The 21,971-nt window shown below is 40.3% G+C and overlaps 1 protein-coding gene across 1 annotated transcript in view; it reads left to right on the top strand.

Moving 5' to 3' along the window:
• LOC123732703 (deleted in malignant brain tumors 1 protein-like) overlaps positions 1-21,971 on the top strand; it is a 52,923-nt gene that overhangs the window by 5,577 nt on the left and 25,375 nt on the right. The window contains exons 2-3 of the mRNA XM_045711958.1: positions 184-213; positions 443-754. Of these exons, the coding sequence (XP_045567914.1) occupies positions 184-213; positions 443-754 (342 nt within the window). The remainder of the gene's footprint in view (positions 1-183; positions 214-442; positions 755-21,971) is intronic.

Below are 21,971 nucleotides of genomic sequence, written 5' to 3'. Positions count from 1 at the left end.
GTTTAGTGTTCACATTTCTTCTAATAAAAAAGAAGATGAGTATACACATTCCCGCTGCGTTTTGGTCCACTCCAGTCGACGAACGTGACAGTCCCTCTCTTCCTCTGACTCCTCCCTTTCTCCTTTGTTTCTCTCTGTTTCTCTTTCTCTCTCTTTCTCCTCTGTCTCTCTCTTTCTCCTCAGATCTCCAGGCTCAAAGCGTCAGTCCACCAGGTAGGTAGAGTATAAATCTTCAGTGATTATAGCAGTTCAATATTAGTCAACTTTATTATCCCACATGGAGAAATGCATGTGTCCATACAAACCATTCTAAACCCAATAACAAGTACTGTTTTATGGAACTACTAATACTTGTCAACCACAAAGCACTACTGCTGTTAGAATAACAGATCACTGTCATCATCTGTCCTCACCACTGTGTTTTCCTCTCTGCTGTTTACAGCTGAACTCTCAGTCAGACTGGTGAATGGGACCACTTCCTGTTCTGGGACAGTGGAAGTCTTCAATGAAGGAGAGTGGTCAGGTCTATGTACTAGGTGGTGGAGCATGAGAGAGGTTAAGGTTGTGTGTAGAGAGCTGGACTGTGGAAACCCTGTATCTGAATCTAGAGGACCTCTGGTTGAAGATGGAAGAAGAGGAGTCAGACTATTTAGTAGTTGCTATGGAAATGAGTCTTCTATTAGACAGTGTGACATCATAGAAGTAAGACCTGGTGTCTGTATTGGTGGATATTATCATCATGTGACCTGTTCAGGTAAGAGACTGGTCATATTGACAGATTTATTTATACATTTTACAATATTACCGTGTATCATGTTTTATGTATTTTTTTATTTCATTTAAATAGAGGGAGAGATGTCAGATGTATTTAAACATTATATTTGTGTTTGTCATATTGGTTTATGGGAGATGTTCATGGGCAGATCATTGTAGTTCAGATGGTACTGAAGTGAAGCTGCCTGATGGATGTCCAGCTGTTTATTTTCTATAAAGTGAAGTGAACTTATTCCTGTCTCCTGCCTGCATTATTCCAACCCTATCCTGAGTGACTAAGAACCCATTTCTACCTCTTACAGTATCAAACATAGCAAACTACAATCTTTTATCCAACATATTTGTGTTTAGTCCTTGACAGTGTCATCACCAAAACTGATTGAATGTTGTGGTGTAAATTATATTCAGTAATGAGAAGAGACCAATCACCAGTCAGGATATTACTTTATTCGCAACTTACAACATCCATTCATTACTGAATTAATTAATGAAGCTTGTCGACGACCCACCCGTAGGTGATTCGTTGAGAAGCCCAATGAATGGACTTGAGCCACAGCATTTTATAGCAAAGTCCATCCTCTTGGATGTTCATGAAAAACAACACAAGGTTAAGATTTGTATAAAAGGTTGCATCAGCTGCAGTAGTGTGTAGACAGCTGGGTTGTGGCTCCACTGTCTCAGTTCTACCTGGAAACACCACTAGAGTGTTTAGAGTTCTCTGTTATGGGTCTGAGACTGCACTGAGGGAGTGTGGGAGAAGATATGATATCTGTCCTGGACTCAGTGATCTGTTCAGGTAATAAGATACACTATGTGACCAAAAATAAGTGGGCTTTAGTGGATTCGGCTATTTCAGCCACACCCATTGCTGACAGGTGTATAAAATCAAGCAAACAGCCATGCAATCTCCATAGACAAACATTGGCAGTAGAATGGCCTTACTGAAGATCTCAGATACTTTCAACGTGGCAAGTCCAGGAGCAACAACAGCTCAGCCGCGAAGTGGTAGACAACTGTAACGGCTGTCGGGAGAGAGAGTTGACCAAGGTGCAGCGGAGTTAGTGTTCATCTTGAATTTTAATTACAACGAAGAGAACACTACAAAAAATAACAAATACACGACAGTAGAACAGTGCTGTTGGAAATTACTCTAAACAGAAACAATTACCCACAAAACCCCAACAGAAAAAACAGGCACTTATGTGTGACTCCCAATCAGCAACAACACTCTACAGCTGTGCCTGATTGGAAGCCACATGGCCAAAATCAATGAAACAAACCAACATAGAAAAATGCACATAGAACGCCCTCCCAATGTAACACCCTGGCCTAACCAAAATAAAGAACAAAAACCCCTCTCTATGGCCAGGGCGTTACAACAACACAAGCTCACAGAACTGACCACTAAGTGCTGAACCACGAAGGCCGTAAAAATGATCCTCTGTTGTAAAACTCACTGCTGAGATCCACATACTTTAGTCCATGTATTATATCTCCTTCCTGGACTCATAGTTATCTGCTCAGGAAATATCAACATATTATAATTATATTCAACTGATTTCCTTCATTCATACAACTTCCTCTGCACCTCTCATGATGACTGTTTAGCTTGTCAGTCTGCTTTACTAAATAGATCACTCAGTCAAGTAGGAATCAAATACAACTTAAATATCCCAGAATGCTTTTGTATGTGAGTGTTATCTCAGTGAACGTCTCTACTCACTACCACTGTCACATGTCATGTTATTGTCATATCTAAATGAGGAAAGTAGTTGAGGAGCTACGTTTTCTTTTTCTCTCCTCTTGTTCCAGATGTCCTGCTTAAGCCTGATATCAACATATGTTGTCTCAGTGACTGTAGGCCCACTACTCATGTTGCCCTGTGAGGGAGGGTGGCCAGCACTGTTACATGCTGATGTTATTGTCATATCTATAGGAAACTAGTTGAAGAGGTGTTTCTTGTTCTCTTTTATTGTTACAGATCTCCTGGTCCAGCCTGATATCTCCCTGACTGACTCAATGGGAGGGGGTCTCCAGGGGCCACCAGGGGCCCGAGATGTTCAGGGGCTACAGCTTCACCATCACCTGCTCCACTCAGCCACAGTACCCAGGAGGCTCCTTCCTCCTCACGTTCACCGGCTCCAACAGAACCCAGACCCATCCAGCTGTCAATCACTCTGCTGCCTTCCTCTTCCCTGCTGCAGATGACTCCCACCAAGGGAACTACAGATGTGTTTATGAAAATTATGTTTTCTCTCATAACTTCTCCTCTGAGAGTGAGCTCCTCTCCCCTCACCATCACAGGTAACTGAACATGAACCAGACTTATAACTTTGTCATTGACAGATTTCCCACAGATCTATGTGATGATGATCAGTCCCCTCATCAAAGGTGTTTCTGTTTGCAGCCTCTCCTCTGCCAGCCTTCATCATCAGACACGTTGTAGTGCTGCTGATCCTACTGACAGCCATCACCACCTTATACCTGTACTACAAGGTAAAGACATTTACTCAGACGTTACAGGTCATTTAAACTAGAGGGAGAGGGTGAGGGGTAGAGGGAGGGAGAGAGAATGGAGATACTAGAGAGTAAATGTCTGACTGTTGGTGCTGTGTCTCCCTAGCCCACCAGGAGGCAGAAGAGAGTGAACAGGGTGAGCAGCATGGATCTTTATGTCAATGCCATGGAGATGGTCTCTCTGAGCTCCAGAGCTGAAGCTGGACCGGGAGAGGAGAGAGCAGCCCAGGGGACGGAGTAGGAGTAGAATGAAGCTGACCCTACATGCTGATCTTAGGTCAGTTTTGTGTTTTAAATGGATGGTCAGCAGTGGACTGGTGTTTAAAATGTGGTGACAAACCTGAAGTGGTTCTAATTTTAATAACAAGTTCAGAATTAATTTATCTTTAAAGAACCTTGGAAGAAATCTAAAAGGAGTGACTGCAACCACCATTAACTTTTTTAAGTTAGATGTTTACCACGAGGGTAACGTGGCCTTTGGGTAACATGAGGTTCTGGGTAACATGAGGTTCTGGGTAACATGAGGTTCTGGGTAACATGGGGTTCTGGATAACATTGGTTTGGGATAATATGGGGTTTGGGATAATATGGGGTTTAGGGTAACATGGGGTTTTGGTAACATGGGGTTTTGGTAACATGGGGTTTTGGTAACATGGGGTTCTGGGTAACATGGGGTTCTAGGTAACATGGGGTTTCGGTAACATGGGGTTCTGGGTAACATGGGGTTCTGGGTAACATGGGGTTTTGGTAACATGGGGTTTTGGTAACATGGGGTTTTGGTGACATGGGGTTCTGGGTAACATGGGGTTCTGGGTAACATGGGGTTCTGGGTAACATGGGGTTTTGATTATTTTAAGAGAGTACCTCAATTACGTCTGTTTTGTGTTTCAGAATGTATTGCTTTTTGCTTTTGTCTTCATGTTTTTATCTTATTTAGTGTCTTAGATTCTTTATCTTATTTAGTGTCTCTTAGATTCTTTATCTTATTTAGTGTCTCTTAGATTCTTTATCTTATTTAGTGTCTCTTAGATTCTTTATCTTATTTAGTGTCTCTTAGATTCTTTATCTTATTTAGTGTCTCTTAGATTCTTTATCTTATTTAGTGTCTCTTAGATTCTTTATCTTATTTAGTGTCTCTTAGATTCTTCATCTTATTTAGTGTCTCTTAGATTCTTCATCTTATTTAGTGTCTCTTAGATTCTTTATCTTATTTAGTGTCTCTTAGATTCTTTATCTTATTTAGTGTCTCTTAGATTCTTTATCTTATTTAGTGTCTTAGATTCTTTATCTTATTTAGTGTCTCTTAGATTCTTTATCTTATTTAGTGTCTCTTAGATTCTTTATCTTATTTAGTGTCTCTTAGATTCTTTATCTTATTTAGCATCTCTTAGATTCTTTATCTTATTTAGTGTCTCTTAGATTCTTTATCTTATTTAGTGTCTCTTAGATTCTTTATCTTATTTAGTGTCTTAGATTCTTTATCTTATTTAGTGTCTCTTAGATTCTTTATCTTATTTAGTGTCTCTTAGATTCTTTATCTTATTTAGTGTCTCTTAGATTCTTTATCTTATTTAGTGTCTCTTAGATTCTTTATCTTATTTAGTGTCTCTTAGATTCTTCATCTTATTTAGTGTCTCTTAGATTCTTCATCTTATTTAGTGTCTCTTAGATTCTTTATCTTATTTAGTGTCTTAGATTCTTTATCTTATTTAGTGTCTCTTAGATTCTTTATCTTATTTAGTGTCTTAGATTCTTTATCTTATTTAGTGTCTCTTAGATTCTTTATCTTATTTAGTATCTCTTAGATTCTTTATCTTATTTAGTGTCTCTTAGATTCTTTATCTTATTTAGTGTCTCTTAGATTCTTTATCTTATTTAGTGTCTCTTAGATTCTTTATCTTATTTAGTCTCTTAGATTCTTTATCTTATTTAGTGTCTCTTAGATTCTTTATCTTATTTAGTGTCTCTTAGATTCTTTATCTTATTTAGTATCTCTTAGATTCTTTATCTTATTTAGTGTGTCTTAGATTCTTTATCTTATTTAGTGTCTCTTAGATTCTTTATCTTATTTAGTGTCTCTTAGATTCTTTATCTTATTTAGTGTCTCTTAGATTCTTTATCTTATTTAGTGTCTTAGATTCTTTATCTTATTTAGTGTCTCTTAGATTCTTTATCTTATTTAGTGTCTTAGATTCTTTATCTTATTTAGTGTCTCTTAGATTCTTTATCTTATTTAGTATCTCTTAGATTCTTTATCTTATTTAGTGTCTCTTAGATTCTTTATCTTATTTAGTGTCTCTTAGATTCTTTATCTTATTTAGTGTCTTAGATTCTTTATCTTATTTAGTGTCTCTTAGATTCTTTATCTTATTTAGTGTCTCTTAGATTCTTTATCTTATTTAGTGTCTCTTAGATTCTTTATCTTATTTAGTGTCTCTTAGATTCTTTATCTTATTTAGTGTCTCTTAGATTCTTTATCTTGAAGTGTTTCCATTATTCGTCCATGTATTATTATAATCATCTGGTCATTCTTTGTATTATGAAACATTTTTCTCAAGTCATTTTTGTTTGTTGTTGGGGTTTACCTTATGATATTGATTATGATGTAGATTATTTGTGTTAGTAGTATATTGATAATTGATTATGATGTAGATTATTGTTATGATGTTGTTAGTAGTATATATATGATGTTATTGATTATAAATGTTATGATATTGATTATTGATTATGATGTAGATTATTGCTATGATGTTTCTCTCTAAACTGCCATGTAATCAACTGAATGCTTTTAATAAAATTACAGGCTGTCAGTCTTGTGTGATTTAATTATTAGACAGACTACAACATACAGTATGAATTAACTGAGATCAGTCTTGTGTGATTCCCCTCTTGGACAGACTACAACATACAGTATGAATTAACAGAGATCAGTCTTGTGTGATTCCCCTCTTGGACAGACTACAACATACAGTATGAATTAACTGAGATCAGTCTTGTGGGATTCCCCTCTTGGACAGACTACAACATACAGTATGAATTAACTGAGATCAGTCTTGTGTGATTCTCCTCTTGGGCAGACTACAACATACAGTATGAATTAACTGAGATCAGTCTTGTGTGATTCCCCTCTTGGACAGACTACAACATACAGTATGAATTAACTGAGATCAGTCTTGTGTATTCTCCTACAACTACAAAGTAACTCAGTCTTGTTCCTTACACTACACTACATTCGAGATCAGTCTTTGTGATTCTCCTCTTGGACGACTACACATACAGTATGAATTAACTGAGATCAGTCTTGTGTGATTCCCCTCTTGGACAGACTACAACATACAGTATGAATTAACTGGTCATACATTTGGCAGGAGGTTAGGAAGTGCATCTCAGTTTCCACCTCTGTTTGTGGGCTGTGTGCACATAGCCTGTCTTCTCTTGACAGCCAGGTACCCACCTGTATATAGTTTTGCTATTGTTATTTTACTGCTGCTCTTTAATTACTTGTTACTTTTAACTGCATTGTTGGTTAGGGGCTCGTAACTAATACATTTTGATTTCAGGTCTGCCTACGGCGGCCTTTCTCAATAGCAAGACTTGCGTTTTGGTCAGTCACAGTGGTCAGGTATTCTGCCACTGTGTACTCTCTGTTTAGGGCTAAATAACATTCTAGTTTGCTCTTTTTGTTAATTCTTTCCAATATGTCAAGTAATTATCTTTTTGTTTTCTCATGATTTGGTTGGGTATAATATGTTTGCTGTCCTGGGGCTCTGTGGGGTCTGTTTGTGTTTGTGAACAGAGCTTTAGGTCGTGCTTGCGTAGGGGGACTCGTCTGTCTCTCTCTTTCTGTTTGTCTTTCTCTCTCTCACACACACAGATGAGGGGCTAATAATATCACCTGCTAATTCAAACAGTGAGAAACTACAAATAAATAGAAAGAGAGAAGAGAAGACATCAATGTAGTTATTTATCCTCCACATAGACTGATGTATTGTTGTCCTGGTGTGTGTGTGTGTGTGTGTGTGTGTGTGTGTGTGTGTGTGTGTGTGTGTGTGTGTGTGTGTGTGTGTGTGTGTGTGTGTGTGTGTGTGTGTGTGTGTGTTGTGTGTGTGTGTGTGGTGATAGGTGGGTTTGCTGTGAGTGTAAATGCAGAGCCAACTACTCCATGTCTGGTCAGGATCCAGAAGTCACCCACCAACCCTGGAGAGATACAGTCACCCACCAACCCTGGAGGGATTCAGGCTTTGCAGGATTTTGTTCCAGACCACCACTGAAACACCTGAAGTAAAATTGGCTCATCATAAAACATTTGATATATTGGTTGAAATGGTGCGTGGCTGGGGAAACGTCTGCATACCTGGGCTGTGCCCCAATAACATCTCCTTCCTCCCAAAGTGTGCACTTGCTCACCTCCCTTCATGGACATGATTTTACAATAATTGATTAGTATGGAAACTCATGCTATAACCTACGCCTTCACCAATCTAATGCTTGTACACGTCATGGGGAGTAGTGAACGATTGCACAGTTCAGGAAGCAGTAAATACTTTTGGCCCAGGCCGGAGGATCTCCACATTGACCACCTGGCAAAGGGAGCCTATAAATTCTGTGGTGCTCTATTCTGGAATATTAACTGGCGTTTGTCGCCCCTTGTGGAAATAACCTCTTTTTGATCTCACTCTATATAGAGATCTCTGCAGTTTGTACCTCGCAGCACACCGTACAAATATTCTAGGTTAAAAACCTATATTACCGTTCTGCTAGCAGCAGGGTAATATGCTGGCGCACGACCTCAGATTATTTTCTTCTAAATAAGAGTCCCCCTGCAAAGACAAGCTCAACTTTGAATTATTTTAGCACAGTAGTGCAGTACTGTTTTTCACAGCATTGCAACCACTTTAGAAACAAATAAATGGATAATTTGACGTATTTTAATATTGTATATATATACAAGCATTTCTTTAGAAAGTTTCACAACTAAATACTGGTATGTTGAAAGCTGTTGTGTAGGTCAGTGTTGTAGTGGTGCCTGGAGAAGTGGGTATACAGTACTCTAAGCAAAACATTTTCCAAACGGCCCAGTGAAGGAAAGGCACCCTGTGTGAAAAGCAGGGTGCCTGCTTTTTTTCCCTTTACTGTCACGTCCTGACCAGTAAAGGGGTTATTTGTAATTAGTTTAGTCAGGACGTGACAGGGGGTGTTTGTTTTATATGGTTTTGAGTGTGTGTTTATGTAGAGGGGCGTTTGATTTATGTATTCCGGGGTGTTTGGTTTAGTTCTATGTTGTAATGTTCTATGTCTGTTCTAGGGTGTTTAATTCTGTTTAGGTATTTGGGATTGGGGCCTTCAATTGGAGGCAGCTGTGTATCGTTGCCTCTGATTGAAGGTCCTATAATTAGGAGTATGTTTGCTTTGGGAATTGTGGGAGGTTGTTCTTGGTACGACTGTTTGTTCGTTTTGTTTATTAGTCGTGTTCACAATAAAAGTTAAGATGAGCACTCAACCCGCTGCGCCTTGGTCCATTCAACAACGGTCGTGACAATGACCCCAAATGATGAATCCCATATTGGTCTTTAACAGTCAGGCCAACCCAAGCTGTACTGTTCAGTAGGATAATAGTAGACCACCAAGCTGTACTTTTCAGTAGGATAATAGTAGACCAACCCAAGCTGTACTGTTCAGTAGGATAATAGTAGACCAACCCAAGCTGTACTGTTCAGTAGGATAATAGTAGACCAACCCAAGCTGTACTGTTCAGTAGGATAATAGAATAACTATTATTGAAACAGAGAAACAGTCAGAAATTCACAGGTTTCAAAATGTCTCTTTTTTTCTTCAGGTTTTTGTTCTCAAAGTCTGACTGTTTTAAACAGAAAAACAATATAATTGTATGTTCTAAGTATATAACAATGCTTAAACCACATCAGGAGATGACAATTGAGGTTTGGGAAAAATCTAAGAAATTTAGGTTTTTGAGAGTAGTTCCCTTTAATTAAGTGTGCAGGCACCTGTAGTACAGGAACCTAGCACTATTGTTGGATTAGCAGTGTTTACGTAGTACAGGCACCTAGCACTATTGTTGGATTAGCAGTGTTTATATAGTACAGGCACCAGCACTATTGTTGGATTAGCAGTGTTTATATAGTACAGGCACCAGCACTATTGTTGGATTAGCAGTGTTTATATTGTACAGGCACCTAGCACTATTGTTGGATTAGCAGTGTTTATATAGTACAGGCACCAGCACCATTGTTGGATTAGCAGTGTTTATATAGTACAGGCACCTAGCACTAGTGTTGGATTAGCAGTGTTTATATAGTACAGGCACCTGGTGTAACCAACTTCACACAGCCCCCCAGAAGAAAGGCACACGGACACCCACACTTCAGGTTGACTCAGTTTTTATCTGCAGTAAAATATATCAAACAGTGATGACAGGCACTGACAGGACGGTCACAGCCACACGTTCACTGGTTAGGTAGGACACAAGATATCATTTAGATAGGAGCAACAGTAGTGATACATGGTTAGGTAGGACACAAGATATCATTTAGATAGGAACAACAGTAGTGATACATGGTTAGGTAGGACACAAGATATCATTTAGAAAGGAGCAACAGTAGTGACACATGCCTTCAATGTGAAGTGATATTAATCCATAAATACAGAGCACAAGTGCAACCCTTTTTATATAAACATTTCAAGGTAGTAAGAAAATAAACATGAAGTTAATATTTCAATAAGTCACCTGCTGGTAAATCACCTGCTGGTAATAGCTGCGTGACACATTGTAGTGCAGTGACCAACGGTGCTAGTTAGCTCGTCATTATCACGGCTAGCTAAACAAGCAGAAACCTGGTTAACTTGCTGAAATAGGTCTTCAATTTATGAACGGCAAAATAAAAATATACATAGCCACATTCGCCATTGACTTTAGGATATATGAACCAGTTTTCCAAAACCACTATTGTGTTATAGAGTTTTAAAGTTTTTATATACAGAGGAAGAGGACTAGAACCTGCTGTCAGAATATCTCTCTCAGCCTGAGGAGCAGGCAGACCAACTTCCCAAATAGGGGAGAACCACTCAAAACCCACTAGTTGTTCTTTCAAAGAAAATAATACAAAAATGGTAAGTCCGAAGACCGCTCGTATTATCAACCTTACTACAATGGCAGCAAATATTTTTATCAATTCAGTAACACATAATGAAAGGAAACAGAACGTAATTATATCACCCCTTTTCCTGAAGTGAATGGTTTCACCCACTACTCTCCCGGAACTGAGGCTTTGAGATCTACATTGCGCGCAGGTTGATGGAAACTTTACATTTTCACTTTGTTACGTCTTTGGTGAGCAAAACAGCTAATAACTTAGCTAAATACCGACTTTATCCTCAATCGAGATATCTGTCCGTGGTTTCAGCTCCAACTGAAGTTAAAGGTGCATTTCAGACACACATGTTCGTGTCTATTCAGGATGTAGTGTACTCAGACTGTCTAGCTCTAGCTAATAACACAGCATAGTAGGCTATTGGTTGACAGACAGCCGCTGATCACATCACCACCAGCCAGGGACATCACTAGACATTAATGGATGGGGGGCTAAGCCTCTTTTAGGGGGGTCTGACATACTCCCTCCGGTCCGTTTATTGTTAGCTAGCAGTCTCAAGCCACAGAAGTAGCTAACGTGAACTTAAACGTTGCATGTACACTAGATAGTGGTAAACCGCTGAGGCCGCCCATTGTGACTCGCTTGTGGGCGTGCTGGCAGCATATGGCAGCATGTTTGATTGTGCGTCAAGAATTCAGCACAACAAGTTTGTATGAAGATCTGGTTATTAAAGGGGTACATAGTTCAATAGTAATATCCTCTAAAACGCTCTGGTGACAAACAAACTGCTGCCCTGTTTCCAATTATCCACATGGCTGGCAGAACCTATTCAACTAAGTAAATACAATACAAAAATGTTTTTTTTTTAAACTATGTATTATTAGCTAACTAGCTACTGTGCAGGCTAACACAAATGAGCTGCTAAATTAACTAGCTAGTTAGCTATCTTGCCAACGTTATATACTGTATAGATAGCTAGCCAAGTTAATTAAATATCACCAGCTTCCTAACATCATATTAGCTCGGTATCTTGATGTATTTATCACTGTAAAAAACTAACTCCAAATGCATTTGTAGGTAGCTAGCTAACAGCCTTGGAGGGTGATATGATAGCAGCCCCAACTGTCAAAGTGAGAGAGTAGACTATTCTGGATAGGGCAGGTACTTTTGTGTACTTCCTGTCCCTAGAAGTGAGGATGGAGATAATAGTAACATTATATTCAGTACGGTATAATTTCACTGTAATGAAGTCTGTTTCTTGTGAGGTTTTCGGGCCTCAGACACAGAGAGCTGTGAAAGCCTGTCTACATATGAAGAGGTCCCAATGAAGAGCAGTGGTTCTCGCTTTAACTACCTTCTTTTCTCAATAACAGTCTCTCTCCTTCACTTCATCCCTCTCTCCCCTTCTCCCTAAATCCTCTAGGTTATATCAGCTGTGTTGGTGAACCCCTCCTGCATCTGAACTGGCTACATAGGGGGCACAGCATGATCAGATTTGAGAGGTCACTTGGTCAGGTCAACAGGAAGTATTATTAAAGAGATGCTTTACATTGAAATACAGATAGGTCAGTTTTGCATTTCACCTCCTGATTGATGTTAGAATAAAAAATAAAAACGAGGCTTAAATATGCTCTCTCTCTCTCATCTGTCTCTCGTCTGCAGATATGTTTTGATGTGAGAGGATGCCAACCCCCAGTCTCATCATCGCCACCTCACCTGCTTTTAAGAACCTTTTGGGCCGACGAGAGACACTATTGTGTAATTGTGATGAACTGAGAGAATATTTAGGTAGCACTGTGATTCATTAATCATGTGCTGCCTTCCCTGCTCCTATGTGCTTACCTCTTTCCCTTTCTGTCTTTTACACCTCTTTCTTCCTCTGTTTTTATAATGCACAACACATGTGCATTGAAGTACAGATTGAACTTGTATTTATAACACTTGGATAAATGAGCTTTTCAATAAAGCATTTCACATTCTCTACTGGTTGAAATTAAGTCTCATTTAATGAAATACTCCACCTATCCTGTGTTCATCAGATCAATGCAGATGAAGGGCATTAGATTTGAGATGAACCGGTGTGAGACTATTTACATGATGCATAGGAAGTGTAGTGTACTGTTTTTCTGTATATATGAATTACAAATCAGCCTTTAACTGTTTAAACCCTGTTTCTAGTCTGTTAGTTACAATGTGTAACCATTGATGTCCCAGGACCAAGATTGGTAAACACTGTTGAAGTGTATAATTGTAATACATACAGTTGAAGTCGGAAGTTTACATACACTTAGCTTGGAGTCATTAAAACTTGTTTTTCAACCACTCCATAATTTTCTTGTTACAAACTATAGTTTTGGCAAGTCGTTTAGGACATCTACTTTGTGCATTACAGGTCAATTTTCCAACAATTGTTTACAGACAGATTATTTCACTTATAATTCACTGTATCACAATTCCAGTGGGCCAAGTTTACATTCACTAAATTGACTGTGCCTTTAAACAGCTTGGAAAATTACAGAAAATTATGTCATGGCTTTATAAGCTTATGATATGCTAATTGACATAATTTGAGTCAATTGGAGGTGTACCTGTGGATGTATTTCAAGGCCTACCTTCAAACTCAGTACCTCTGTGCTTGACATCATGGGAAAATCAAAAGAAATCAGCCAATACCTCAGAAAAAATTGTAGACCTCCACAAGTCTGGTTCATCCTTGGGAGCAATTTCCAAATGCCTGAAGGTACCACGTTCATCTGTACAAGCAATAGTATGCAAGTATAAACAACACGGGACCACGCAGCCGTCATACCACTCAGGAAGAAAACACGTTCTGTCTCCTAGAGATTAAAATACTTTGGTGCGAAAAGTGCAAATCAATCCCAGAACAGCAAAGGACCTTGTGAAGATGCTGGAGGAAACAGGTACAAAATGATCTATATTCACAGTAAAACGAGTCCTATATCAACATAACCTGAAAGGTCGCTCAGCAAGGAAGAAGCCACTGCTCCAAAACCGCCATAAAAAAGTAAGACTACGGTTTGCAACTGCAAATGGGGACAAAGATCGTAATTTTTGGAGAAATGTCCACTGGTCTGATGAAACAAAAATAGAACTGTTTGGCCATAATGACTAGAGGTCGACCGATTATGATTTTTCAACACCAATACCGATTATTGGAGGACCAAAAAAGCCAATACCGATTAATCGTCCGATTTTTATATATATTTGTAATAATGACAATTACAACAATACTGAATGAACACTTTTATTTTAACTTAATATAATACATCAATCAAATCAATTTAGTCTCAAATAAATAATGAAACGTGTTCAATTTGGTTTAAATAATGCAAAAACAAAGTGTTTTGGATAAGAAAGTAAAAGTGCAATATGTGCCAGCCTAATCTCAGGAATTGATAGGCTTGAAGTCATAAACAGCACAATGCTTGAAGCACAGCGAAGAGCTGCCTTGCAAATGCAGGAAAGTGCTGTTTGAATGAATGCTTACGAGCCTGCTGCTGCCTACCACTGCTCAGTCAGGCTGCTCTATCAAATATCAAATCAAAGAGTTAATTATAATATAATAACACATAGAAATACGAGCCTTAGGTCGTTAATATGGTCAATTCCGGAAACTATAATTTAGAAAACAAAACGTTTATTCTTTCAGTGAAATACGGAACCGTTCAATATTTGATGTAACGGGTGGCATCCCTGAGTCTAAATATTGCTGTTACATTGCACAACCTTCAATGTTATGTCATAATTATGTACAATTCTGGCAAATGAATTACAGTCTTTATTAGGAAGAAATGGTCTTCACACAGTTCGCAACTAGTCAGGCTGCCCAAACTGCTGCATATACCCTGACTCTGCTTGCACAGAACGTAAGAAAAGTGACACAATTTCCCTAGTTAAAAGAAATTCATGTTAGCATGCAATATTAACTAAATATGCAGGTTTAAAAATATATAATTGTGTATTGATTTTAAAGAAAGGCATTGATGTTTTGGTTAAACCCCTAAAATAGGCCTAGTGACGTCCCTGCCACCAGCTAATTAACTAAAGATGCTGAAAATGGAGGACTCGGCAAGATACCCGAAGAGATGAAGAGGAAGATGTGTGTATCGTCAGGAACTTAGTCGCCCTGCTCCGAGTCAGTAAGTATTGGACCAAAGTTCGTTTCCCTATATGTCATGGGCAGGTCCCAGATCTGTTTGTTTTTTGAGAGTCATGTATTCATATCTAATCATGGCTCTGCTTTGTCTATTCCATGATATTGTCAAACTGAACATTACATTGAACATGTGAGTCATTTAGCAGACCCACCAGAAGACTTACAGTAGTGAGTGGATACATTTTCATACGTTGCATTGGCAGGACAATTCCATTAGTAGTAGGGAGGAGAGCAGAAACAGCCTAACACCTACGCTGATACTGTGTAACCTGTCTGCAGTCAACTAGCCATCCCGACTGAAGTGAGGGCCTTATTACAGAATGACAACACCTTCTCTTTCGTCGGCATGGCAACCTGTAAACATGTCAGTGGTGTCACAATGTTGCACAACAGCAGCAGAACATTCCATGGAGGGTCATTGTATCATTACACAGTGTCACTGTCAATTCTACTGTATTGGTACATGTGGTATTAACAACCTACATTAGAAGATCTGTAGACGGCAGCATTGAAACAATTTACAACACATAGTCAACTAGCAACCTGCTTTGTTTCAGTGCTGTTTAAATATCCCAATTATTTTATTCTGCTGTTAGAGGCCATCAGTAGAGACAGTCAGGAAAATAGTATTTTTTCTGTCAAACCATGGGAAGTGTGTCTATATAGGTAAGTACATATACAATTAGGATTTTACTTTAAGGTCAAATGTACTGTAAATGTCTAGTTGTGAAGAGAATCTAAATATGTTGTTTACTGACCTCCTCCCCTCTCCATTCTAGCACCATACGTTCTGTTGTTTACTGACCTCCTCCCCTCTCCATTCTAGCACCATACGTTCTGTTGTTTACTGATCTCCTCTCCATTCTAGCACCATACGTTCTGTTGTTTACTGATCTCCTCTCCTCTCCATTCTAGCACCATACGTTCTGTTGTTTACTGATCTCCTCTCCATTCTAGCACCATACGTTCTGTTGTTTACTGATCTCCTCTCCATTCTAGCACCATACGTTCTGTTGTTTACTGATCTCCTCTCCATTCTAGCACCATACGTTCTGTTGTTTACTGATCTCCTCTCCATTCTAGCACCATACGTTCTGTTGTTTACTGATCTCCTCCCATTCTAGCACCATACATTCTGTTGTTTACTGATCTCCTCCATTCTAGCACCATACGCTCTGTTGTTTACTGATCTCCTCTCCATTCTAGCACCATACGTTCTGTTGTTTACTGATCTCCTCTCCATTCTAGCACCATACGTTCTGTTGTTTACTGATCTCCTCTCCATTCTAGCACCATACATTCTGTTGTTTACTGATCTCCTCTCCATTCTAGCACCATACGTTCTGTTGTTTATTGATCTCCTCCCCTCTCCATTCTAGCACCAAATATCCCACTTTTTTATTATGCTGTTAGAGGCCATCAGAGAGAGAGAGAGGACTTACTGACAGACTGGGTTGGGAGAAGGAGACAAGGGAGGAGGAAGAGAGATGGGTGAGAGAAACTCAGCAAAAAAGTAGACTCTTGTTATGTTCATACAAATATTGACAGTTGACAGTGAGAGGACGTTTCTTTTTTTGCTGAGTTTAGTTCTTACTGAGAGACTGGGTTGGTAGAAGGAGACCGGAGGAGGGAGAGAGATGAGAGAGAGAGAGATAGGACTTATTGACAGACTGGGTTGGTAGAAGGAGACAGGGGAGGAGGGAGAGAGAGACTGACATTTAAATCAACTGAATATATTTGTATCACTAACTTCTCACCTGTGATGTCATCATGACCAGTAACCTTTTCCTCTCTTGTCCCAGTCCAGCCTGACCCTGACATATAGCATCAGGCCTGTTGAGTTGACTTGGGTAACAGACCTCTAGCTTCTACACCACATCCCCCCTTCTCCTGCTCTAACATGAGACCTCATCAGTACTCATTTTGGGTGCTGGTACTGTTTATATTTAGGTGCTGGAACATTAAGCCAATATTCTATAAGAGGTGAACTCAAGCAGTAGAAAGTTAGAGGTGATATTATAGAACACTATGTGAAACGTTGCTGCTCTGTCAGCAGTTTCCTGTGGAGTTTTTCTTATGTCAGTGTTTCCTGTAGCTAGGTGGGTTTAACTGATCTTATCTGCTTAAAAGTTTGTCACGTCATAGAAGTAAGGAAGTAATGAGATAGAAGTCATATAGCCGAGCAGTATTTCTCAGGAGGGGAGGGGAGAGAGAGAGAGAGAGGACTTACTGACAGACTGGGATGGGAGAAGGAGACAAGGGAGGAGGAAGAGAGATGGGAGCGAGAGAGAGGACTTACTGACAGACTGGGATGGGAGAAGGAGACAAGGGAGGAAGAAGAGAGATGGGAGAGAGAAACTCAGCAACAAAATAAATGTCCCTTGTTCAGGACCCTGTCTTTCAAAGATAATTAGTACAAATCCAAATAACTTCACAGATCTTCATTGTAAAGGGTTTAAACACTGTTTCCCATGTTTGTTCAATGAACCATAAACAATTAATGAACATGCACCTGTGGAACGGTCGTTAAGACACTAACAGCTTACAGACGCTAGGCAATTAAGGTCCCAGTTATGAAAATGTAGGACACTAAAGAGGGCTTTCTACTGACTCTAAAAATACCAAATGAAAGATTCCCAGGGTCCCTGCTCATCTTCGTGAACGTGCCTTCGGCATGCTGCAAGGAGGCATGAGGACTGCAGATGTGGCCAGGGCAATAAATTGCGATGTCCGTACTGTGAGATGCCTAAGACAGCGCTACAGGGAGACAGGACGGACAGCTGATCGTCCTCGCAGTGGTAGAACTCGTGTAACAACACCTACACAGGATCGGTACATCCGAACATCACACCTGGGGGACAGGTACAGGATGGCAACAACAACTGTCCGAGTTACACCAGGAACACACAATCCCTCCATCAGTGCTCGGACTGTCCGCAATAGGCTGAGTGAGGCTGGACTGAGGGCTTGTAGGCCTGTTGTAACGCAGGTCCTTACCGGCAACAACGTCGCCTATGGGCACAAACCCACCGTTGCTTTACCAGACAGTACTGGCAAAAGTGCTCTTCACTGATGAGTTGCGGTTTTGTCTCACCAGGGGTGAGTAAGGAATGATCGTTACACCGAGGCCTGTACTCTGGAGCGGGATCGATTTGGAGGTGGAGGGTCCGTCATGTTCTGGGGCGGTGTGTCACAGCATCATCGGACTGAGCTTGTTGTCATTGCAGGCAATCTCAATGCTGTGCGTTACAGGGAAGACATCCTCCTCCCTCATGTGGTACCCTTCCTGCAGGCTCATCCTGACATGACCCTCCAGCATGACAATGCCACCAGCCATACTGCTCGTTCTGTGCGTGATATCCTGCAAGACAGTAATATCAGTGTTCTGACATGGCCAGCGAAGAGCCCGGATCTCAATCCCATTGAGCACGTCTGGGACCTGTTGGATCGGAGGGTGAGGGCTAGGGCCATTCCCCCCAGAAATGTCTGGGAACTTGCAGGTGCCTTGGTGGAAGAGTGGGGTAACATCTCACAGCACAAACTGGCAAATATGGTGCAGTCCATGAGGAGGATATGCACTGCAGTACTTAATGCAGCTGGTGGCCACACCAGATACTGACTGTTACTTTTGATTTTGACCCCCCCCTGTTCAGGGTCACATTATTCCATTTCTGTTAGTCACATGTCTGTGGAACTTGTTCAGTTTGTCTCAGTTGTTGAATCTTGTTATGTTCATACAAATATTTACACATGTTAAATTAAGTTTGCTGAAAATAAACGCAGTTGACAGTGAGAGGACGTTTCTTTTTTTGCTGAGTTTAGTTCTTATTGAGAGACTGGGTTGGTAGATGGAGACGGGAGGAGGGAGAGAGAGATCAGAGAGAGAGATAGGACTTATTGACAGACTGGGTTGGTAGAAGGAGACAGGGGAGGAGAGAGAGAGAGACAAACATTTAAATCAAATGAATATATTTGTATCACTGAGTTCTCACCAGTGATGTCATCATGACCAGTAACCTTTTCCTCTCTTGTCCCAGTCCAGCCTGACCCTGACATATAGCATCAGGCCTGTTGAGTTGACTTGGGTAACAGACCTCTAGCTTCTACACCACATCCCCCCTTCTCCTGCTCTAACATGAGACCTCACCAGTACTCATTTTGGGTGCTGGTACTGTTTATATTTAGGTGCTGTAACATTAAGCAATATTCTATAAGAGGTGAACTCAAGCAGTAGAAAGTTAGAGGTGATATTATAACACACACTATGTGTAGCGTTGCTGCTCTGCCAGCAGTTTCCTGTGGAGTTTTTCTAATGTCAGTGTTTCCTGTAGGTAGGTGGGTTTAACCATTGATCTTGTCTGCTTAAAAGTGTGTCACACCATATAAGTAAGGAAGTAATGAGATAGAAGTCATATAGCCTAGCAGTATTTCTCACTCTTCAGTCCTCTTCATGACAGTATACATTATAGCTCAGTAGAGCCCCAGTTTAAGACAGATATGATATCTGCAGTGATTTTGATGATAATTTTTTGGAGCACAGGTAAGATGCTGTTATATTAATATACACAAAAAGACAGTTACTGAGATATGTTTTGATATTGTAAGATATGTAACCATTTACAGGGTTAGTAAAAGAACATGCAACTGGAAGCAGACAGTAAAAATGTGTCTCAAAGCAGGACAATGATGTGATCACCTGTAAATGTACTTTACTGTAGTCTAACTGTCCATCTGGGGACAGGCACTAATGTCAGTTAAGTTGTGATGGTGTCATGCATCTGACTGTTGTATATTCAGTGTGTCAATGATTGATTGTATCTGTGTCTATGTAAATGAATGAGAGTATATATTCTATATTATATTGGTGTTATGTTAGAGTAGGAGAAGGGAGGGGTGTAGAAGCTAGAGGTCTATGAGCTGAGTCAAGATCAACAGGTCTGATGCTACATGTCGGGAGGAGAGAGAGAGAGCGAGGGAGAGAGATTTGTGGAGGAGAGAGAAGAGTGAAGGGGAGGAGAGAGAAAGAGTAGGGGAAGGGCACCACTAGGGCCCTCTCAGCCAGCTGGCTCCACTAGGGCCCTCTGTAATCTGAGGGAAATGTGTGTGTCTTATATCGTTGTACATTTGACAGGAGGTTAGGAAGTGCTGCTCAGTTTTTACTTCATTTTGTGAGCAGTGGGCACATAGCCTGTCTTCTCTCTGCCGATGATGACCTCTCTCAATAGCAAGGCTGTGTTCACTGAGTCTCTACATTGTAATTTTTTTTCTCCGTTTTCTATCAGTCACAGTGGTCAGATAGTCTGCCACCATGTACTGTCTGTTTAGGGCCAAATAGGATTTAAATTCACTTTGACAATTTGTAGTTGTGTAGTTCTAGATACTGTGTAGGTTTATTATATTTCCTAGTCAGTAAATATTTAATCATTGTGTAGTTCTAGATACTGTGTGGGTTTATTATATTGTCACCCATAGCATTGAATGAAAGGGAAGCCAGCGAGCATTTGGCCTCCCTCGAAAAATGTTTTATTAATTAATAGCCAATCAGCGTTGAGCTAAACTGAGTGAGCTCAGCTGTGAATGGTCCTGGCGCAACAAAAAAAGTGTAAAGGGAAGCTAGTTTGTATTTGGCTTCAGACCAATCACATCACAAGACAAAATTCATAAGTTACCGAAAAAAAATCTTGAATGCATCTCATTGTGTTATTGTCTAGCTAGCTAAAATTGTCCCTTTCCTAAATTAGCCATGGATGGAGATAGGGGTTTGGACTTGTGGTTTTAATTCTCTGTACTGGACAATGATTATAACGGAGATTCTGATCCAACCATAAATTCAACCTGTTGAGAGCTTCAAGTTCCTTGCTGTCCACATCACCAACAAACTAACATGGTCCAAGCACAACAAGACAGTTGTGAAGAGGGCACAACAAAACCTATTCCCCCTCAGGAGACTGAAAAGATTTGGCATGGGTCCTCAGATCCTCAAAAGGTTCTACAGCTGCACCATCGAGAGCATCTGACGGGTTGCATCACTGCCTGGTATGGCAACTGCTCGGCCTCCAACCACAAGGCACTACAGAGGGTAGTGCGAACGGCCCAGTACATCACTGGGGCCAAGCTTCCTGCCATCCAGGATCTGTATACCAGGCGGTGTCAGAGGAAGGCACTAAAAATGGTCAAAGACTCCAGCCACCCTAGTCATAGACTGTTCTCTCTGCTACCGCACGGCAAGCGGTACCGGAGCACCAAGTCAAGGTCCAAGAGGCTTCTAAACAGCTTCTACCCCCAAACCATAAGACTCCTGAAAATCTAGTCAAATGGCTACCCAGACTATTTGCAGTGCACCCCCCCCTTACACCACTGCTACTCCCTGTTGTCATCTACAGTATTCATAGTTATTTTAATAACTCTACATGTACATACTACCTCAAATAACCAGTGTCCCGCACATTTACTCGGTATTGTATCCCCCTGTTTACAGTCTCGCTATTGTTATTTCACTGCTGCTCTTTAATTACTTGTTACTTTTCTCTTTTTATTATCGGTATTTTTTTAAACTGCATTGTTGGTTAGGGGCTCGAAAGTAAACATTTGACTGTAAGGTCTACACCTGTTGTATTCAGCGCATGTGACTAATAATATTTGATTTGATTTGAAATTCATACATTGTGCCCCTGGCCTGACAGGATGGAAGTTCAACATGTACTGTAGCTAGATGTAGTAGGCTAATGTTAACTAGCTGGCCTGACAGGATGGAAGTTCAACATGTACTGTAGCTAGATGTAGTAGGCTAATGTTAACTAGCTGGCCTGACAGGATGGAAGTTCAACATGTACTGTAGCTAGATGTAGTAGGCTAATGTTAACTAGCTGGCCTGGTGCATCGTTGCCCATGCCAGGAAGTTCTGCTAGCCAGCAAGCATTTTAGCCAGGTACCTTAGGAGAAAAAAAACTAAAATGGTGTACTGTATGACAGAGTCATAGACGTGTAGGATACATGAAAGAGGAGGATGGCGTTGGTGTTTCTCTACAAGTAGGGTGAGTCAACATGTGTTTTCTACTTAGACACACACACACACACGGACAGCCCCAACATATTTAGCTCACATTGATTGGACTACATAGTTGTTGGTATCTTTTAGTTGTCACTGTATTAGACTAAACAGAGGTGATTTGATGATGTTGAAGTGTTGAAGTGTAAATGGTGCTGGAATAGTGGAGGCAGATCCTGTTTTCTTTGTGACTTGCTGTAACTCTGTGGTTCTAAATCAATAGTTGTTTATTAGTCAGAAAAATGACCTTGCTTGACCATGCTGTAGGTCATGTAACTGTTTGTTACATGTAATATGTTTTGTGGACTTCACAGGACAGATGTTGCTCTCTGGTTTTGTGATGAAA

Source organism: Salmo salar, unplaced genomic scaffold (assembly GCF_905237065.1).
Source record: "Salmo salar unplaced genomic scaffold, Ssal_v3.1, whole genome shotgun sequence".
NCBI classification, from domain to species: domain Eukaryota; kingdom Metazoa; phylum Chordata; class Actinopteri; order Salmoniformes; family Salmonidae; genus Salmo; species Salmo salar.
This window is presented reverse-complemented; position numbering and strand designations above follow the sequence as displayed.